At 35.8% G+C, this 20,858-nt stretch overlaps 4 protein-coding genes across 5 annotated transcripts in view; 1 reads left to right on the plus strand and 3 right to left on the minus strand.

Moving 5' to 3' along the window:
• The window catches only part of LOC100180620 (chromodomain-helicase-DNA-binding protein 1), a 32,104-nt gene extending 17,696 nt beyond the window's left edge, over positions 1–14,408 (plus strand). For both annotated transcript variants that reach the window (XM_026834959.1, XM_018812636.2), the window contains exons 15-38: positions 367–583; positions 3,050–3,219; positions 3,480–3,587; positions 3,925–4,113; positions 4,513–4,672; positions 4,951–5,103; positions 5,324–5,545; positions 5,859–6,080; positions 6,279–6,398; positions 6,669–6,827; positions 6,984–7,183; positions 7,522–7,651; positions 8,014–8,159; positions 8,459–8,612; positions 9,181–9,375; positions 9,666–9,818; positions 10,175–10,279; positions 10,469–10,544; positions 11,021–11,255; positions 11,473–11,572; positions 11,730–11,828; positions 12,077–12,192; positions 13,166–13,219; positions 13,296–14,408. In XM_026834959.1, coding sequence (XP_026690760.1) covers positions 367–583; positions 3,050–3,219; positions 3,480–3,587; positions 3,925–4,113; positions 4,513–4,672; positions 4,951–5,103; positions 5,324–5,545; positions 5,859–6,080; positions 6,279–6,398; positions 6,669–6,827; positions 6,984–7,183; positions 7,522–7,651; positions 8,014–8,159; positions 8,459–8,612; positions 9,181–9,375; positions 9,666–9,818; positions 10,175–10,279; positions 10,469–10,544; positions 11,021–11,255; positions 11,473–11,572; positions 11,730–11,828; positions 12,077–12,192; positions 13,166–13,219; positions 13,296–13,848 — 4,036 coding nt within the window. In that variant the 3' untranslated portion in view covers positions 13,849–14,408. The remainder of the gene's footprint in view (positions 1–366; positions 584–3,049; positions 3,220–3,479; positions 3,588–3,924; positions 4,114–4,512; positions 4,673–4,950; positions 5,104–5,323; positions 5,546–5,858; positions 6,081–6,278; positions 6,399–6,668; positions 6,828–6,983; positions 7,184–7,521; positions 7,652–8,013; positions 8,160–8,458; positions 8,613–9,180; positions 9,376–9,665; positions 9,819–10,174; positions 10,280–10,468; positions 10,545–11,020; positions 11,256–11,472; positions 11,573–11,729; positions 11,829–12,076; positions 12,193–13,165; positions 13,220–13,295) is intronic.
• Positions 14,398–16,872, minus strand: LOC100178244. The gene is made up of 2 exons (XM_002130562.5): positions 15,453–16,872; positions 14,398–15,157 (listed from the first exon to the last, which is right to left on the minus strand). The coding sequence occupies exons 1-2, from the start codon at positions 15,769–15,771 to the stop codon at positions 14,790–14,792; spliced, it is 687 nt and encodes a 228-aa protein (XP_002130598.1). The 5' UTR covers positions 15,772–16,872; the 3' UTR covers positions 14,398–14,789.
• Positions 16,873–17,153: 281 nt separating this feature from the next.
• LOC100185285 overlaps positions 17,154–20,858 on the minus strand; it is a 6,541-nt gene continuing 2,836 nt past the window's right edge. The window contains exons 2-4 of the mRNA XM_002130543.4: positions 18,658–18,779; positions 18,305–18,510; positions 17,154–17,657 (exon numbers count right to left, since the gene is read on the minus strand). Of these exons, the coding sequence (XP_002130579.1) occupies positions 17,329–17,657; positions 18,305–18,510; positions 18,658–18,734 (612 nt within the window). The 5' untranslated portion in view covers positions 18,735–18,779 and the 3' untranslated portion in view covers positions 17,154–17,328. The remainder of the gene's footprint in view (positions 17,658–18,304; positions 18,511–18,657; positions 18,780–20,858) is intronic.
• On the minus strand, positions 19,135–20,840 carry LOC100182971. Its single transcript, XM_002130502.4, has 2 exons — positions 20,543–20,840; positions 19,135–19,947 (listed from the first exon to the last, which is right to left on the minus strand). Exons 1-2 carry the CDS (start codon positions 20,586–20,588, stop codon positions 19,571–19,573), a joined length of 423 nt encoding a protein of 140 aa, XP_002130538.1. The 5' UTR covers positions 20,589–20,840; the 3' UTR covers positions 19,135–19,570.

Here is a 20,858-nt window from a genome sequence, read left to right on the forward strand (position 1 = left end):
AATCATTATTTTTCTGGTAAAAGAATAAATAATATTACTATTTTACTACGACTACTATCAGGCAATATCCTTAAATTTCTAAATTTATCAACTGCAGTCATTTTATTTTTCTATAACTACATTCGGTTTCTGTTTGAATCTACAAAATGCAGTGAAGTGGTACAGCTTACACAATGTAGCTATATTTCACACCTTCCATAATTATGTAATAAAAATAAAACTGTCGCAGCTAAAACTGAAATTTCTATACACAGCTTGCATTAATGTAATATACAGTACAGTAATGCAGCATACAGCTTGCACCAGGAAAATCATTTTCAATGCTGTCCAAACAACCAGTGACTCATTGTGGACGTATTTTCGCAGAGGCAACAGTGTAATACTTGCGGACGAGATGGGCCTTGGTAAAACAATACAAAGCATATCTTTCCTATCATATCTCTACCACACGCATGAGCTGTATGGATTGTTTCTCATCATCGTACCACTGTCTACTATGACTTCCTGGCAAGTGGAGTTTCAAACATGGGCGCCGTATATGAACGTTATTGTATACATGGGAGACCAGAGCAGCAGAGCCACGGTACGTTTAAAAGGTTTTCCTATTATTACTTATTTATACATAATCTTTTAGCGGCTTATCTGGTGTAAAACCTAGTGTATTTCTGACGTTTCCTCTGCTATCCGCAAGACTTTATCAGAGAATCTCTTTTCTCTACATTAAAATGCATAAAAGATAGCATTATTGCAACAAAACGGCAGTTATTAAAACAAGCTTGCGGCTAAAACCACATTTTCAATTAAATGGTTAAAAATGTTGGCTACATTTAACTGACTAACATCTCAAATTACCCTTAGCATTTTAGAACGCTTAAAAAAATGGCACTAATATATATACACCACCATGATGCATATATTTATATATGTCCACCTGGTACAAGCAATCTGTTGGATTAGTAACTTAATACCCCACTTTCACATTACATATACCTCATATAGGCTGTGCAAATAATTAATCTAAATTATGGTGGTAAAACTGACACCAAGCTACTGTGTGGTTAAGCTAGATGGAACATGAGGTTCCTTCCTATGATTTTCTTTTTTCCTATTAAAATCTTACATAAGCCTATCTTATCTAGCGGAAACAATACACCATTTTGAATAGTAATTCAATATTAAAATCCTGCATGCAAATTAAACTGATGCTAAATTTTAATTGCTGTTAGTATTAATTGCTGCAAACTGCTTTTGCAGAAATATTACAATAATTTAAAACAAATAAAAATAATATCTATAGTTATATATCACTAAGAAAATCTTGACCAAAATATGCAGGAGTGCTATTAAACCAGACATAACGTTATATCATGCTAAAATAATACGTGACTATCCTGTTATATGACTATGCTATTGTTCTTTATGCTCAAACAAGTGAACCTTCAGACATATTTGCATAGTTCTTCTGCCTTCTATCGCAACACTAGGTCACACATTATATTTTCAGAACTGACATATTTGATAAATATGTGTAATATGCTACAGACTATAAATACCTTTGTGTCCTATGCTGTGTCTCTTATCCTGCAGACCAGGTATCAATGTATTATGGTATATGTATTATACTACAGTCATACAGACTACACATACTAAGTTGTATCTTATGCTATGTATCTTATGCTATGTTTCTTATACTATGTGTCTTTTGCTACAGATCAGATTTACTATGTATTATGATATATATATTACGCTACAGTACAGACTTAATGCACTTTTGTCTTAGGCCACAGACTGTCTATATGTGTCTTATGCTACGTTTCTTATCTTGCAGACTAGTTACACTGTCTTATCCAACAGACGTCCCAGATAGCTATTACTTCCTCTCCCATGACTTGCATAGTGCATACTATCGTGTATTGTGTTTTGCAATGTCATTAATATAAATTGTGTGACATATAACGGAAGCGGAGTGTTACGCAGTATTAATACCTTGTTGGGGTGATTTGTAATCATCAACACTACTTCTGATTATTATGCAGACGTCATTATGTAGTATTGTGCAAATGTCATCATATACCTATTAATCATAGCAAGCGTAATAGGGTAGGAATTTCTGTAGTATTTTATAAAGACGTGTAATTGCATTTCCGATCCTGCAAGTTAGGACTGACAAGTTAAAGTTTTCACCTAAAAACTGACGAAATAAAATAGTTGGGACTTGAGGGTAAGCGAGTCACTGTTTTTTTTGTAAAATCCCCTTTACAAATATATTTTATGTTGTTAGCTATCCAGAATAAAAACAATTTTAAGTTATAACTTCAAAGCATAGTGGGTAACAGACTTCTCTGACGTAGGTTTAGGAGTTAATTTTAGGAAATGATTTGGCGATGAATTTAATTTAAAAGCAATCAAGTTATCAACTGTAAACAGCCTCAAATTTACTGCCTTCTGTGAAAACTGATGTCTTTTTTAAAAAACAACATAAATAACAATAATATGAAGAGCAGCTGCACACACATTGACAAATAATCTATTCTACTGTCTCATTGTTTGGCAGATATATATGCTTTTGTAGAAAATATGTGAGAATTTAATATATCAGGTCAGATCAAAACACAATCTTTGCTTAATTTAAACATATTTAAATTTAAACATATGGGAGAAAAGGTACATGTTATTATTAAAATATAGGTAACTCTGGCCTATATCCCAGATCACCGGATATGCCTCTCTATAGTACCTCACCAATATAGAATAGAATATAATAAAATGTGGGATAATGGGACAACTCTGCTGTCTTATCTGCATTACACCCAAATAGAATATTTTAAAATAGTATAACTCTGGCCCTATTGAATGTTTTACTGTTGGTCCTCACTCATATTAAACTATGGGCCAACTTCCTTAAGGGTTTAGGTCTCACCTATATGGAAAATATTAAATTATTAAACTATGGGCAACCTCTGGTCTGCATGTGATGCCCCCTTGGCATGCCTTGCGATAAGATCTCACCCATATAAAATGTTTTAAAACAATAAATTTCCCTTTCCAGATCCGTGAAGTAGAATGGATGTTTCCCAACAAACATTACAAGTTCAACGCTGTGTTAACGTCGTATGAGATTCTACTTAAAGATAAATCCTTTCTTGGTTCTCATTCATGGGCTGTTATTGCTGTAGACGAAGCACATCGGCTCAAAAATGATGATTCTCTTCTTTATCGGTTCGTATTTTACTTTCTTCAACATTTCATCTGGTATAAAAAATCATAGTATTTCCAACGTTTTGTCAGTAATCTGGCAAGACGTCATTAGGGAATAATCAAATTACTTGGGAGTGATCATATTACTAATAATTTTTATTGCACTGCACTGATGGGTTCTTAAAATTGCCAGCCATACAAAAATTTAAGATAAAAAAGTGAATTGAAAATCTACCATATTCCAAAATATCCACAAATAAATATATTTATTTTAAATACAGTTCGTTGAAAGAATTCAAATCAAACCATCGCCTTCTTATAACCGGTACACCGCTTCAAAACTCATTGAAAGAGTTATGGGCCCTACTGCATTTCATTATGCCTGATAAGTAAGTATTTGTTACAGTAGGGTGGGGTAAGATGAGTAACATTTTCAATGTTTTTGTCATCCCATTTTATAGTAAACAAAAAATATTCACACAACTGTAGCTTCAGTCCCCAGGACTCTTAAAGAGGTGGGGGAGATGGGACACCTTTTCATTCTTTCTTTCCCATTTAGTAATAAACATAGAACATTCAAAGAATTATAAAACCATATCCTCACAACTCCCATGGACCGTTGTTAATTGTTTAAAACACGATCAGAATATTTGGATAATGTGTGCAAAAGGTCTTCCATCTTACCCCACAGTACAGTAGTATATTTGTTACGTTAATACATTCCAGGTTTGAAACATGGTCTGATTTTGAAGAAGAGCACGCAAAGAACCGTGATTCAGGATACACCTCATTACACAAAGTGTTGCAACCTTTTTTACTTCGACGAGTGAAGAAAGAAGTTGAAAAGTCCTTGCCGTCAAAAGTTGAACAAATATTGCGAGTTCCTATGTCTTCATTGCAGAAACAATATTATAAGTGAGTCGTGTGCAACTTTTCTGTTTATTTGTTGTTTTATTAAAGTAGAATTATTCATTGTAAAAAAAGGCCTTTCCTAGCATAATTTCAACAATTAGTTTGTTGCTAATTTATTTCTCTCTGTTTTTTCTTCTTCACTATCATATTCGGAAGAATAAATAAAATTTATGACCGTCAGTGGTTGTTACACTCAGCCATTATTTAATAAAAAAGTTTTGATAAGCACATATATTTGATTGACATTGTTATAGTTTTTCAGCATACACAAGAACTCAGATTGCTTTGTACTTAGCTATTTTTTAAAGCCTAATTTTTTTACATAACTTAAACATGTAATTAGATGCACTTTTTTAAAAACATTGAAGAATACCTGAAATTTAAGATAACTTTGTTTACTAGGTGGTTGTTGACGAAAAACTACGCTGCTCTTACGAAAGGTGGTCGTGGTAGTTTTACTTCGTTTTGTAACATCATCATGGAGTTGAAGAAATGTTGCAATCATGCTTTCCTTGTAAAAGCTCCTGAAACAGAAGCCACAAGCTCAGAGATGTTACTGAAGGTAATGTTTAGGGTGGTGGTTGTTTTAATTGTTTGGTTTTTTTTAAGCTAGAGCCAGGGCAAAGTGGTTAATTTCAATTTACTACATAGTAGGGAAATAAGAATGGTCTACGGAAGTTTTGAGGATACAGTTTTATATTTTTTGAATGTTCTTTGTTTACTACCAAATGGAATGAGAAAGTAGAACGAAAAGGTGTCTCATCTTCCCGACTCTACTATATATAATACCAATACTACAAAAAGTATCAGTTTCTAATAAATAATCCCCACAACATCCAGGTCCTGCTAAGGAACAGTGGGAAGATGATTCTACTTGATAAACTCCTCATCCGATTAAAGGAGAACGGACACCGAGTCCTCATCTTCTCACAGATGGTTAGGATGTTGGACATCATACAGGAATACCTCGTGGTCAGGAGGCTGCAGTTTCAGGTAACTATTATTTATATTTCTCTTCTTTTTTTCTTTTTTTTATATGATTCTTTTTTTTACAATTTTTTTTATAAGATTCTTCTTTTTTTAATTTTCTGTTTTTCGTATTTCCTTTTTTTTCTAATTTTTCTTTTGTCATATTTTTTTATAAAACATTTTTCAGTCAAAATATATTTAAGATCAAAAAAGTCCTCTTTTCAAAATCTTTTTATCCTCCCAGAGATTAGACGGATCAGTGAGCAGCGATCTTCGTCGACGAGCACTTGATCACTTTAACGCTGAAGGATCAGAGGACTTTTGCTTCCTCCTCTCGACGAGAGCAGGAGGTCTTGGGATCAACCTCGCAACTGCCGATACCGTCATCATATTCGATTCGGATTGGAATCCAATGAATGATCTTCAAGCGCAAGCAAGAGCTCATCGGATCGGACAAAAGAATCAGGTGTGTGTTCTATACGGGTGAGAAGAACCTAAAATTTAAACCAAATATGGCACATTGCCCCAAAACTCTTGTAACAGGTAGATAAATGTTGAAATTTGCGGTAATGGGCCAATGGTCTAGGTCCTATTACCCATAACATGTAAAATTTTTACACTTATTCACCGTTTAGAAGAGTCTAGTATAATAGGAGCTGTTTTCGTCTCTTTTAGTTGTTCAAAACAATATCAGGAAAAATGGGAATTAGGTGCTAACGGTATCCGGTCTTACCCCACAATACTATATTTAGCGAATAATTCATCTACAACTCTACCAGGTGAACATATACCGACTTGTGTGTGCTGGAAGTGTGGAAGAGGACATTATTGAAAGAGCAAAGAAGAAGATGGTTCTTGATCATCTTGTGATCCAGAGGATGGACACATCCGGGAAGACGGTCCTCTTCAAAACCTCCACTCCATCTTCAACAACAAACAACCCGTTTAATAAAGATGAATTAAGCGCTATCCTTAAATTTGGTGCAGAAGAATTGTTTCAGGTATTTTTGTTATTTTGTTTGTATAAATAATCATTTTTGTTTTGTAAAACTTAATATAAACCTATAAAATTTATATATTATCGAATCATTTTAATTTTTATAAAGTTTGCAACTCTGTTTAAAAAAATAAGTTTTCAAAAATTTATTTTTTAAATATCACTGGCAACACTTGCCTTATAATACCTGGCATCACTGCAGGAGGCGGAGGGTGAGGAAAAAGAACCCGAATGTGACATAGATGAAATATTAAGACGAGCAGAAACGAGACAAGATCAACCAAGCATGGGAGTGGGGGATGAACTACTGTCTGCTTTCAATGTAAGTTTGCCGATTTTTTATACTTAGTAAGTTCACGCTGTAGGACCTCAACCACATAGAATAACAACTTTCCTAAAGGTAAAAAACTGATTGTGCTTTTATTTATTTCTAATAAACTACAGGCACACTCTATTTTTTCCCAATGAACTACCTGCACTCTATTTTCTAATAACTTTATGTACACATTCATTTTTTCCTATTAAACTATGTGCACATTTTTTTTTTAATAAACTACGTGCACATTCATTTTTTTACTCTTGTTCCTCAAAGGTTGCTACATTCACTCTTGATGAAGAGGAGCCGATCCAGGTGAGCAAAGATTGGGAGAACATCATCCCTGAGAAGGATCGGAAGAAGATCGAGGAGGAGAATCGACTCAAACAAGAAGCCGAGCTTTACCTTCCAAGAAGAGCAAGGAAGAAAATGAAGGTAAGAAAAGTTTTTAAGGATAGTTTTTAATTTTTTTCTAGGTTTTAACCTAAAAAAATGTTTTTATTTTTTTGTTGAAATTTATATTTTTCTGTTCAATTTTTTTTTTTTTTTTAAATTAATATATTTTTTTGTTGATTTTTCTTAAATTTTCAGACCCAAGGACGAAGTGACAGCGAAAATGGATCAGATTCTGCATCTTCGGATGAAGAAGATGATGAATCGTTGCCAAAGAGGAGAGGAAGACCTCCACGATCCGGAGGAGTGGAAGGGGAAGATTATGTGAAGGGATTCACCACTGCGGAAGTTCGGAAGTTCGTCAGAAGTTTCCGGAAGTTTGGTGATCCATTAAACAGGTGAGTGGGCTATTAAATGCTGTACAGTGTTAAACTTATAGTGCTGTATTTTGTTAGCGTAATTAAAAATACATTCTAATTTGCCGTTGTTTTTTGGGGGGGAAAAACTTTTTAATTTATTGTTGTATACTTATTATTTTTTTTATTGTTGTGTGGGAGGAGATGGGACTTCCTTTTATTCCCTTTTCCCATCCCATTTGATAGTAAACAAAGAACATTCAAAGAGTTATAAAACAGTATCCTCACGATTCCCATAGAACGTTGTTAATTGTTTAAAACACGATCAGAGTATTTGGATATTATGTGCTGAAGGTGTCCCATCTTTTTTTCACAATCAGGTTGGATGCTATTGCTCGTGATGCAGAACTCAGCGAACAATCAGAGGCAGATCTTCGTAGACTTGGAGAACAACTTCATTCAAGGTTGATACAGATGAGCAATGAAGTTAAAAACTCACAAGATGGAAATGTAAGTTTTAGCAGTTGATTTGTTTGTTTTTATTTGAATGCTTTTGGTGGGTGTTTTTAAAACATTATACACCAAATTTGTATAAAGTTTTTTATTGTTTAACTTCTGTGGAATTTGATATAAAACAAAACAAATTGTTTTTTTTTAATATTTTATATGTATTAGAGACCGTTGATGTCATTTTAGGCGAATTATTTATCTCATATATAATCTTTTTGACTTTATTTTTGTCTGATAAGTATTGAGCTTAAATTCCATGTTTTCTAGTCTGCTTTGATATGAGATCTAACCAATGCATTTTCCCACAAAAGGATTGTCATCTATAGGTTTAACAAAACTCTAATTAACCAACAAATATTCAGGAAAAAGAAGAGAAACATGGCAGAGGTAGAGGGCCTTCATTTCGTCTCGCTGGTGTTTCAGTATCGGTTAAAACAACCCTGGCATGCATAGAAGATCTTCAACCTGTTGTTGATGTTATTCCTAAAGATTCGGAGGAAAGGAAAAAGTAAGATATATTTAGGTGTGAATGTTTTTTAGATTTATATTTTATTTGTGCTCGAGTTGTATTTGGAAAAAGCTGACATTTTTATGCACAAAAAAATCACAGTGTATGAAAAGTATTTTTTTAAATGTTTAACTTATTTTATCATTTTTACTTAATAAATAACTGTGTCTTGTTTCTAAACGAAAAATTGAAAATGTTTTATTTAATTTTATCTAACTACATATTATAACATATAAATAAGTACCTAGTTTTCTCTAAACAAAATTATGTAAAAAACAGTCAAAACCTGTTTATTCCAGTTTTCACCTGAATATACCGGTTCGACCAATGTATGTATGGGACTGTGCATGGGGGTTGGGTGATGATTCACATCTGCTTATAGGAATATATGAATATGGGATGGGAAGTTGGGAACAAATACAAGCCGATCCCTCACTTAAACTTGATACAAAGGTAGAATGTCTTTTATTGATTACTTGTGAATTTTTGTTTAAATTTCTGTTATTATAGTTTATTTTAGGACTTTTTGCCCCCAAAGGTAGAATCTCTTATTAGTTTCTTGTGTTTTTTTTTAATTTTTAATTTTTGTTACGTGTTATTATAGGGCTTTCTAAACTTTTTGCTTGCAACTTTTAAATCTTATAAAAATTTTGCGATTCTTTGTAGTTAATGATAAAATATGAAGTACTTGCTGTAAAATTGCTATACTTTTACATATAAATTTTTGTAAATATCCTTTGTTTATTACCAAATGGGACGAGAAAGATAATTAAAACACGGTCCATCTTCTTCTACTCTACTGTATATAAGCAGAACACCTTTATGTATATATATAGGCTGTATAAATCTTTAAATTCTCTTTGTTTACTACCAAATTGGATAAGAAGATAGGATGAACAGGTGTTCCATCTTCCCTCACTTTACTATACTATAAAAATGCTTGAAAACACCCTAATTTATATATATAACATTTATATACATACATACTCATATATTCATGACATATATCCCACCATCCTAGATACTTCGTCCAAACAACGAGAAACCACAAGCGAAACAACTACAAAGTCGAGCTGAATATCTCATCAAACTTTTACGTAAAGCTCAAGATCAAAATCACCCCGGGGTTCCCCAACCCACACCCACACATCGGAGTCGGAGAAAGGGGGTTCCCCACAAAGACCCCAAACCAGGAGCCCCGCCTGTCACAGATAAGGTAAGAAAATAGGAGTAGAGATTAGTTGGTAATTTTTTTGTTTTTTTTGTGTGTGCTTTAGACAGTTTTCTTGTAAGTATCTTCCGTGAGAGAATTTCAGCCAAAAGTCACTTTTTGGGTAACTTATTTTAACATTGATAATCACCCACAAAGTAACATACTTGGTAACTCTTAAGCTGGCATGAGGTGTATGAAACAGAACACCTGTGTTATAAGGACTGTCATTGCTCCGCCACGTGAGGATAAATAAGTTACATTCATATTTACTTAACAACATACTATTAAAACAGGGAACAAAATCGAAACGCGGAAGTCGAAAAATTAAATCAAAAGCTCGAGTTGATGCGACAGGAAGTGATGTAGATGCTGACACAGCAGTTTCTGCCGCAAACCATGACTCAGCAAAACATGAAAATGGTGGAATCGTAGCAACACATGATGAGGTTAATGTTTTATTTTTTAATTATTCTTTAAAATGGAAACTATAGCACAGTGTCTATGGTAACTTTATTTATGCATATCATGCCCAGGCTTGTGAGTTATAAAAATGTAATTTGATGGGTAATTGTTTTCTGTATGGCTGAAAATTTGTACAACCTATTAGTGACCACTGGGTTGGAGCAATTTCTGTTACGATCATATACTGAAGCATGCTAAAGGACCTTTGGTTCAGACCAGATTTGGTCCAACTACTTCTGCATTGTTACATATGCATGTAACATACTGTACAAATACCAAAATATAAAACACTATAATGTTACAACAACCACAATATTGTAACATACATAATAACATACAGGGTAAACGAAAACGTAGGAAACGAAAAGCAGCTGAAGCTGATTTAACTAAGCAGGAGTTAAATGAGGTCGGTACGAAGGAAAAACGTCGGAAACGCAGCTCAAAGGTGCGATTTCAATTTTTAAATTTAAATATGTGATACGACTTTTGTTTTGGAGTTATTTTAGGCAAATTGAGTTTAACTTTAATAAAATTTTAGAAGTTTTTATTATACAAATTAATTTTTTTTAACAATTTTTTTGCTGTAAAAATGAGTATTGAAAATAAATAAAAATGTTACTCGTTTTTATTCTAGGATCAGCAGCAGAATAAGGTGCATAAAAATAAAGGACCGGTTCATATTACGATCAAATCAGATCCTGTTCCTGTCGGTATGTAGAAGAACCATTTATTTAATAAATATTAAGTGTATTTTTATTAAATTTCAAATGTTTTACGACATTACTCTTTAAATAGAACGTGTCTACTGTCTACTCAAGTACCAACTTGAATTATTCTAATGTAACAACACAATTTTTGTAAAAATTCTATAAAATTTGTACGAAACACATATAATAATTCACCAAATAAGATAAGCTAAAAGAAACAAAATACCAACAAAATATTTTAAAACTTATTTAATTAAAATACCCAAAAAGTTAATTAAAACATCTTAAAACTTAATTCAATAATCAAAAAACTTAATCAAAATATTATTAAAGTTAACTGAAAGTTTTAGTTTGTATCCACCAGGATCAAGCGAATTCTCGAGCGAATTAAATAAAAACTAAACTTACTTTATCAAAAAAACTTAATCAAAATATCAAAAAACCTAAACTAACTAAAACTTTTAATTTGTATCTACCAGGCTCGAGCGAATTCTCGGGGGAATTAAACGCTGAAACTTTCCGCGAATGTAAAGAACGTCTGCGACCGGTGAAGCGCGCACTTAAGCAACTTAATCGGCCACCACCGGCACCAGAGGGCAGTGAAGAGCAGATCAGGGTTGACCACACGCTGCGCTGTTTATTACAGATAGGGGACCGTGTTATTGAATGTTTGAGGGAGCTTCACGACCCAGAAAGAATCAAAAAGTTGCGAAGGTTGTTGTTTAGTTATTAGTGGTGTGTCATTTAAAATTAAGGTTAAGGTTTTTTGAAATTCAAGCTGCTCTATATTGTAGCTAACAAGACACAATATTGATGTTTAGTGTGTTCTTCAATATTGTAAAACCTAATTTATTAGTAAATGTGATAAGTTTTTTGTGAATCTTCAGTTTTTTTCAGCAAGCAACATTCAATTAAATCCTAAACTTTGCAGGAATTTGTGGATATTTGTTTCAAAGTTCACAGAATACAACGCTGAGAAACTTCATAAGTTATACAGGGTAGCTATAAAGAAACGGGAACATGACAAAAAAGTAAAAATATTTTATTTTTTAAATAGTTTATGTAATTGTATGACAATTTTGCAAAAGTGTTTTGATATTATCTGTAATTTTAAGTTTAATTTCTGTTTTTCTGATTATTTATTTTATAATGTAAGTTTAAATAGTAATGTTTAACTTGTTGTTTTAGAAAAGTGATCCTACAGAAGTAAAGAAATCAACAACAACAGCAACAACGCCTGCAACAAAACCAAACAACACAGGGAGTTCTAGAAAAATTCAACACAAAGTAACTTAAAATTATTTGTTAGCAAAATTCTTGACAGAAGTTATTTTCAAAATTGTGTTGCGTATATTCTACTGTACACCATGCATAGTAGCATTACTTTACTACTGTTTCACCTGAACCACGTTTTAATGACTGCCGCTTTTTGCTGATTTTCCCCCTTGTTGTTTTATTTAATATGGTCTTCACCATTGTATTTTAAAAGATAAACAGACTTTATATTATATTCATACACCTATTTTTGTACATAGTCACTTACAAACAAGAAACGGTCAACCACGCCACCAATTACTAAAGAAACCAATGAACCACATACTTCACCTAGTAAAGAAAAACCGGCAGAAAATGACTCAAAATCAGCAAACAGGTAAATAAACTATTGTTCTACTGTATATTAATAATGTTGTAAAAATGTTTACAACCAATATCTTTTTATCATTTAGTTGAAACGCTCCTGACTGTACATTGAGGTTCAATCATGTTTTGCAGTTCATTTTGTAAAATATTTATTCAATTGAATATTTAAATATATGTTTAAACTAAGCAATTATTTTATATAATAGGTCAGACTTTAGCTATATTTTTTAGCACAGACTTTAACAAAGAAACTCCATGTTTCAAACTACTAGTTAAAAACATTCCACTGAAAATCTTTTTGTTTGCCACTAGTTAAAAACATTCCGAATTAATATGATGCATGCAGGAATGGTAACAGTAGACACAGCATTGGGAAATCTTCCAATCACAGATGTAAGTTCGTTTCTCAGGAATATAGAAAAGAAAGAAGGCAAAATCACCACAGTTACAAAGACAGAAATGGGAACTCTAACCCTCCTTATATGTCTAACAAACGCCACGAGTATAAAGAGTATGGGCGTACCAGCTTTAACCCAGCTAGTACGATGCAGTCACGGCATAGATATGGACCATATGGTGACTGTAGTGCAACCAGTCATAGCTACCCACCTGCTGATAGTTCTTATGAACGTGAGGTTTACAGGCAAAGGTACAGGTACAGGTACCATGAGCCGTATAAGGATTATGAGCATACGGTTGACCATCAGCGAGTTAAGACGCATTATCCAGTGTTGCGGGGTAGAAGCAGGTCCCCAGTGTTTACCGACCAAAATTTGAGACTTAGTAATCCAGAAACGTCGTGTATTTGGTGGAAACGAAAGTGCAAGTGAATGAGAATGTTGTTCGTTTATCATCGTGTGTGAAATCGATTTAAATCTTGAATAAAATTTCCACTTCTTTTCTTATTTTTATGTGTAATGTATCGTATTTGTTGTATAACATTTCTACGTTTTGCTGAAGTTAAAACTTAAAGTATAACTCAGGCCACCAACCAAGCCGACTACTGTTGATTCTCACCCTGATGAGAAAGCTAACAGGTAAGGCTGCATGTCATGTAACAGTACATAATGCAGCTTATGTGTATCTGTAACGGTGTTATTTCTCGTAAATTAGATTTGCGGCCGAGTCCTGGAACAGAAGAGAAAGATCGCCCAGTGAGTATCGTCAGCGTGAAGGTTTCACAAAGCATCAGAGGTCTCCGTACTCAGAACATCGAATCCCTCCTCCGGGAAGAGGGAGGAGTCCAACGGATCGACATTACAGAGAACATGAGTATGATCGGCACAGAGACTTCAGGAGGTCGCCTCCAAGGCACCGCCGGCCTTCTCCGGAAAGGTACCGTAGGCCGCACCACGAGTACCGAGGTTCGCCACCCCCGGAGTTTCGGGGCGTGCCGCCGGGTATGGAAAGAGACTGGGACCCTCGCATGGGGCCTAGGCCGTACTATAACCACCCACCTATGCCCTCAAGAAGTCCGCCTGGTCGTTCTCAGCATCCCGATTACCGCCGTGGTTGGAGAAGGCAGCAGGACGGGTATCCTTACCAGAACGATGGTCGCAGACGTTACTATGGTGGTTCTCCACCTGTGCGTTCGTCGCCAGCAGGTTATAGTCCTACACAGACAGAGGTACCTTCCGAACCGCTTAAACGCGCCGAAAAAACGTGACAACGGTTCGATGTTACGTATAGTTTGCCAAAAGTACTGTGCGCTGCTTTCCAGCAAACAAAATGTACGAAATGTTCCTGTCGTCTGTTTTAATCATATAACTGACGTTTTCCTTCATTCTCCGTTGTGCCATACAAACACCGAATTACTGTTTCGTCAGCATCAATTGCTGGCGTTATTTGCTTGTCTTGTTATAAAATCTTTGCGAGCGTTCGTTGAAACTGCCTACATCAATATGTGCGCCGACACCTTTTTATTATTTTCATTTTACCAGTTGCTTTTGTTCCCTTACCACTACACTGCGCCAAAGGGGCAGCAGCTTACACGGTTAAAGTATTTCTACAATTTCATTTTCAACTCTACAGTAAGCATTGGTACAGTTAAGGTGTTACCTATAGCCGGCAATTGAATGCAGGTTATGAAAATTCTGCATTTCAATACCTTATCCTCCTCCCCGCAAAATCTGCTGTTTTCTTGCATCAACGAACTTATTTAAACTGTGTCTTTTCTGACTCCGTTTTTTGGAGCTTCTTAAAAAAATAAACCATCTTTCTGATGAATAATCGCAATATATTGCATAAAAACAACGAAGATAAGATAAAGTTGGTCTTGGGAAGATAAAATGTACGAGAAATAAAGCTTCTTCGGTGCATAAAGAACTATTGCATAAATAAAAAGGGAAGGTTTTACTAAAACAGACCAGTACAAGGAAATGTGTGGTATAACTCAATCGCCAAAGCAAAATACTTCTACGCATAACGTTTATGGAACAGTGCTTGTACATTGCAAAATATAATATTTGGAAAGGATGGGATACCGTTAGCACCTAGTTTCCTTGCGGGGCTACAGCTATATAATTATGTAAAACATCTTTGTTACTACCAAATGGGATGCGATACAGTTAAAACATGTCCCATTTTACCCCACCCTGCTAATTCATTTCAAGCCACTGAAGAAATGACAGTTTCTTCATATGAAGGTGGACATGGCTCGTCGTCCTCTGTCGGGTCTGTCTTTTGTTTGGTAGCATCTAAATATGTGGGTGGTCTTTGACTTGCTCTTAACGTTCCAGTTCTTCGGAATGATTCCGCCAACTCCCGTGTCCACCAAGACCGCGAACTTGCCGTCCGCGATATGTCGCTGTAACACGGCGGTGCATCCAGTACCATTCCGTGGTTATAATATCCGCCGTCGGAATCAAGACCAAAACCTGCAGATCTCTCGTCCTGTCTGGTACAACGCGGTCTGGATGTTGTGATTCGAGGCGTAATCCAGCAAAAGAATATTCCAGCAATTGCTCCAATCATGCCTAAAGAATTGAAAACACTAAGCTTGGCATTTAGTTTTCAAATTTCTGCTATATAAATAGCATGGTTTGATACGAGTAAGATGGGTCGTGTTTTCAATACCTATTCTCGTCTCATTTGGTAGTAAACACAAATAGAAAATATGAGATTTAGGTGCTAACGGTGTTCCATGCTACCCTACAGTACTGTAAATAGCATGTAGGTTACACACAGCTTAAATTTATCTATAGAGTCTAATTGCACACACAAAACACCCCTTAAAAAACTACAACATTATACCAATGCGACATTACCTACCTAAAACGAGTAAAGTGAATCCTGGAATTGAAATCAACTCCAAATTTGTAATATTCCCCAACGCGTTTGTATAACTACCAATAAGAAACATAATGACAAGTCCTGCCCCCGCCGCGCAGCCCAGCACACCACACGTGCAGCAAGCACGGGCTAGTTTCTCGTAAGTTACAACTCCTGCATTTTGTCGTCTTTGCTCTCTTTGTCGATGCACTGATTCGGATACAGTACTGATACGGCGTTCACCATTTCTTCCATGATTTCCAGAGTTCATTGACGGAATATCAGCATGCATCTGACCACTCATAGTTAGAGCTGCCATTTAAATAGAACATCAACTGTATATTTTATTATACAACCTATGTCCTATATTTATGCGTCTATGCTAGCTCGATGTCTGTGCTTGCTCTAAAATAAAATGTGTTGGAGATCATATCAAAAAAACAGTAAAACGTATTAGGTTAAAAAGAACAACAACTGTATTTTTTAATAAATAACCTATTTCTATGTGTCTATGCTTGCTCGGTGTCTATGCTTGCTTGAAAATCAAATGCGTAAGAGCTAAAATGTAAAGTTATGAATACAACAGCTATAACGATGGTACGATGTCGACCTAGAGCCCCTGGCGGTTTCTAAATTCTCGCTCCTGTTAAATTACTGAAGAAAACAAATTTAACAAAAAAAAAACGGTCATTCGTAAATATACCTCCCACTGCGCTATAGCCTTGTTGGTCCTTATAAATCGCTCCCCGCGGTTGCAATGTGCATAGGAAATGACCCAATTCCAATCGACTTACAACGACGACAATCTAAAACTGCCCGCGGTGTTTTTTGCAATTTCGCAACTCACTTAGCGAACTGTTTTTCATAATGATCCAAGTTATTAGCGATCTATAGAAACTTGTCAAAAAGAGAACACATCTATACACAACACTTCTAACTCTCGCTTGCTTTGTTTTCGCTACCTTCCAAATACCTTTTGTTTCCTACGAACATTGTCCATGGTTTGGATTACTCTACTGTCGCACAAACACAGCGAACAAAAGGACAAAGCCCTCACATAGCCACAATAAAACTGAATATTTGTTCAAGGCAGGCTTTACAGATTCGCAGGGCTCTCTGGGGCGGCCAGTACTGTATTCGCAAGTAATAGTCTACCTTACGAAAAACCTGCTGTCTGGAACCTGCTTTTACGACGAACCTTTATAAACACTATTCAAACAAAACTGCGGAACCGGAACGGTGGATTTACCAAATGATTCATACACAAACCTTACTTTACAATTCCTGTTTCACAAACCTTTTCTTCACAAAACTTACCACAAGCACTAAATCGCGGAGACTGACTTTGTACGTAACAGCTAAACTTGTATATACCGCGGCGCGGCGTTGCTATCCTATTTGTGCGTTATAATTCAGTTAAGATCAGATGGCATTCCTACCAAATCCTATTCCCCAGGCGGTCACTGAATCAATAGATAATTAGCTGGTAACATTGTTTGCAAAAACTACCGTCTGTGGTGCGGATTTCTGGTTTAAAATCTGTGGCTTTCCGGAGTAGGTTACAGCATTATACAGCCGGTCAATTCATAATAACAGAACCATCTGTGTCCGGCGTATCCAATTTAGAGCGGTTTCGTTTATATAGGTTGCTAATTTGCGAAAACATAGGTTTTAAAATCTAACAGATGAAAATTACATTTATAACACAACAAAAAATGGAACAGTGGCAAATACAAAAAAGAGCAGAGGTCAATTTAATTAGTTTCAGAATTTTCAAGGCGTAGCGTGCTGTGCGAGTATTAAGTAAAGTTCAATTAACGAAAAAATGCATGTTTGGTATGAAAACAAATACGTCGTTCACGTTTCCCTACTTTGTTTATTGTTTGTGCAACTTATTGGTAGCTTCACTGTACGATGGTAAAACATCTTTCGTGACATCGTAAGCTGTATAGGGGGGCGCTTCTTCCTCGTCTGTGACGTAAGCATCGTTGCTAAGCGACGAAACAGTCGGCAGGGCGGCGAGTGTGAAGTAAGATGGGGGCTGGTCGTTTGCAGCCGCCTGTGCTGCAATTTGTCGCTGTACTGCTTGAGCGACTCTCTCACAATCTTCGTCGCTGATTCTTTCGCGTTCCCTTCTCGCCTGTACTTGTCTGTGGCGGATCTTAATCCTACAGTACCATTCTCCAATTGAGCTAACGACTATGCCTGATCAAAAAATTGTATTAAATTCAGTTTACCTTTACTCTATGTTGTTTGCTTATGTTATTGCCGTGTTCAGCTTTACTGCGTGCCGTAAATTCAACATTCTACTCACATTCCTATACAAAAATCGTTATGGCATAAGTACGTGACAACATAAACCGCAACAGTAATCGGCAAAAACTGCAGCATTGAACTATATAGCTTTTGCTATGGCCCACTAAAGCTACATAGTAGGATGGGCAAAGATGGGACACACTTTATTTTGTTTTCTAATCTCATTTGGTATTAAACAAATACCATTCAAGGAATTATAACCATATCTTTACGACTCCCATAAACCAGTGTTAATTGTTTAAAACACGATTAGAATATTTAGATATAACGTGATAAAGGTATTCTGTCCACCATACTATATCCATAGTATGCTATACCTTTACATATAGTAGGGTGGGGGGAGACGGGACACCTTGGGACGTAATATACAAACATTCTGATCGTGATTTAAACGATTAAAAACGGTCTGTGGAAGTCGAGAGGATAAGATTTTATAGTTCTTTAGATGTTTTTTGTTTACTCCCAAATTGGACGGGAAAACATAATAAAATGGTGTCCCATTTTCCCCCACCCTACTAGACTGTGATTTTACTTACCAACTATAAACAGTGCTAGAGCTGGAATAAGCAGTAATCGACTTTGAACAAAATACAGAATCAAACAACAACTTCCAGCAAGCAGCAAAGCGACACCTAGACCACATGTGCAGAAATATCTTGAATTTATTCCACATTTCGGGAAACAGCTTGAAAACGACCAACTTTCTTGCGGTGTGTTTGACCGAAACTCATTTTCAGTCGACCTGAAAGACAAAATACAAAAGGGGAATGTGGGATTCAAGTACTAACACTATCCCATCTTACCCAACAATACTATAAAAGTGATATTGGTCACAGAGCTAATAAGATATTTCTAATATTAAAGTAGAGTTGGGTCTACGCCTACTTACACAGTAATATCTCCAGGCAAAGATTGGTTTTGGTTTCCGTCAGTAACTTGCTGTACCGATGTAATCACAAAGTCCATGACTTTTGAGATACAATCAAATATATACCAGCACTGATTCCACACCTCGTGAAACTAATGAACTGAATAAAAGTTGTGCCATGCCTAATCCCTGAAGCAGTGTATAACACATCGCATGCATAAGTGATATTATACGGTTGTAAAAAATGTCTAAAACTGTTTTTTTGCAATACCCTGCGAGTTCAGTACAACCAGTTTTTATTACAAGGTTGCTAGAACATATAAGGTCTCGCCAAATGCTTCGCCGAAACCGTCACGCTCTGGCTACCCAATTTATCTCATAACTACACGCTAGATAAGCCATTGCCTTTAGGCTCAGCGTTTCAAGTGGCCTGCGCCTACGTATAAAGTCATATAGCTGATTATTTATCCGTTACCATATGAAGTACGCAGTCAAAAGCAAATTAAAAAGTTTAATGACAATTTTACGAGTTTTACGAAGTCGTTTTACCCCGTTAACTGTCTGACTCTGTGTTCACAGTAAACTAACGCATTTAAAGGCATAAGCACATGCAAAATTGATGCAACAACAATCTGTATGCACGCTTAATACTGTAAAGCAGTTGGCCACTGTGGAAATTCGAAACTGGTAATAGTTAGAGGCGTCGATAAACAAAACGCTAATGTGCATTATTTTAACAAGCAATATATATATATGATTTTACTTTATGAAGAAACGGTATAGAAAGGAACATATATGAATATAAAATGTAACGCCTCCGTGGGCATGGTTTATATATAAAAGTATCAAAACTGAAGAAGCAGCCAAACATACAATTGCATATTTAAACAAGCAATTTGAAGTTTTGAGTGTGCTGCGAGAAAACAAACTGCCATCACATTTTGGTTGAAGTCTCCAAATCATCGTCTCGAATTCTGACAACTTTCGGTTCGGAGTTAACATGAATTCGTTCCCCGTTTTCAGCGTTGCGTGATTCGTCTAATCGAATGTAATAAGGCGAGGAGGGTGGTCCTGTGGCAGACGAACACTGTACCGCTGTCGGTCGCTCGTTTCTGTGAAAATTCGTCATCATACACGCAGTGGTTGACGTCATGGCAGTTTCCGTTTGAATTTTTGGTCGTTTGCAAGCCGTAACGTCGTAGGTCGGAACCATACCTTCAGCAGGGAGTGTGTGCGGTCGATTGGAAGAGCCAGCTTCGTTTCTCTTGCTTCGGCCGCAGCAGCAGAAAAAACTTCGTAAACACGAACGTTCTGAATTAAGTCGTAATATGTTTATTGATATAAAGTATGGTGGGATAAGATAGGATACCGTTAGCACCTAAAACCCGTATTTGCTAATCGTGTTTTTAACAATTACAACAGCGATCTTTTAGAATCGCGAAGCTACGGTTATATAAATGTGTAAATACTCTTTGTTTACTGCCGAATGGGATGAGAAAATAAATGAATCTATGTCACAATGTAGTCGGTATTAAATTTGCAACAGTGTTGTATTTGCAGCGTAAGTGACACAGTAGTTAAAGCGTTCTCCACTTTACCAAAGGATATACCGTTTCGATGTCACTACCACGTCTGTTGGCGTATGTGGCAAGATTCTTAGCGGCAGCTGTCCATATCAAAATGTGTCGTCCAAATTACCAGCCATAAAAGATATATAAAATACAAAAGTCTACAAAGTTACGCATACGTGGGAACTCAGACAGGAAACGTATATGAAACAGAACAATCGTGTTATACCGGCGCTCGGTGCGTCGCATACGAGAAAGAGTAACTTACTTACATTTATTCAATTTATTAGACATAAAATTGCATAATACACAAAACAACAATAAATTAGGAGAATTACCTTTTCCGTTGCGCTTGTCTTTTTTCCTTGAGCAACACGATCCCATTATTTATGACACTTATAAACTACGAGCTTATAAACGTCTGCGAAATGCGGAAGAAAATTGTAAAATTTTCCTATTTTCCAGCGTCTTTTATAGCGAGACGAATAAAAGGAATTGAACCTGTACAAACATTGCTTGAGCTGCTGAAGAACTAAGTTACAACACTTAACTGTAATACCTCAATCCACGACTGTCGCTTGCTTTAGTAGATAGTCATAAACATGGGCGTTATTACTGAACTGCTATAGTCATAAATTACAGACCCGCTGCCAC

Source organism: Ciona intestinalis, chromosome 7 (assembly GCF_000224145.3).
Source record: "Ciona intestinalis chromosome 7, KH, whole genome shotgun sequence".
Classification (NCBI taxonomy): domain Eukaryota; kingdom Metazoa; phylum Chordata; class Ascidiacea; order Phlebobranchia; family Cionidae; genus Ciona; species Ciona intestinalis.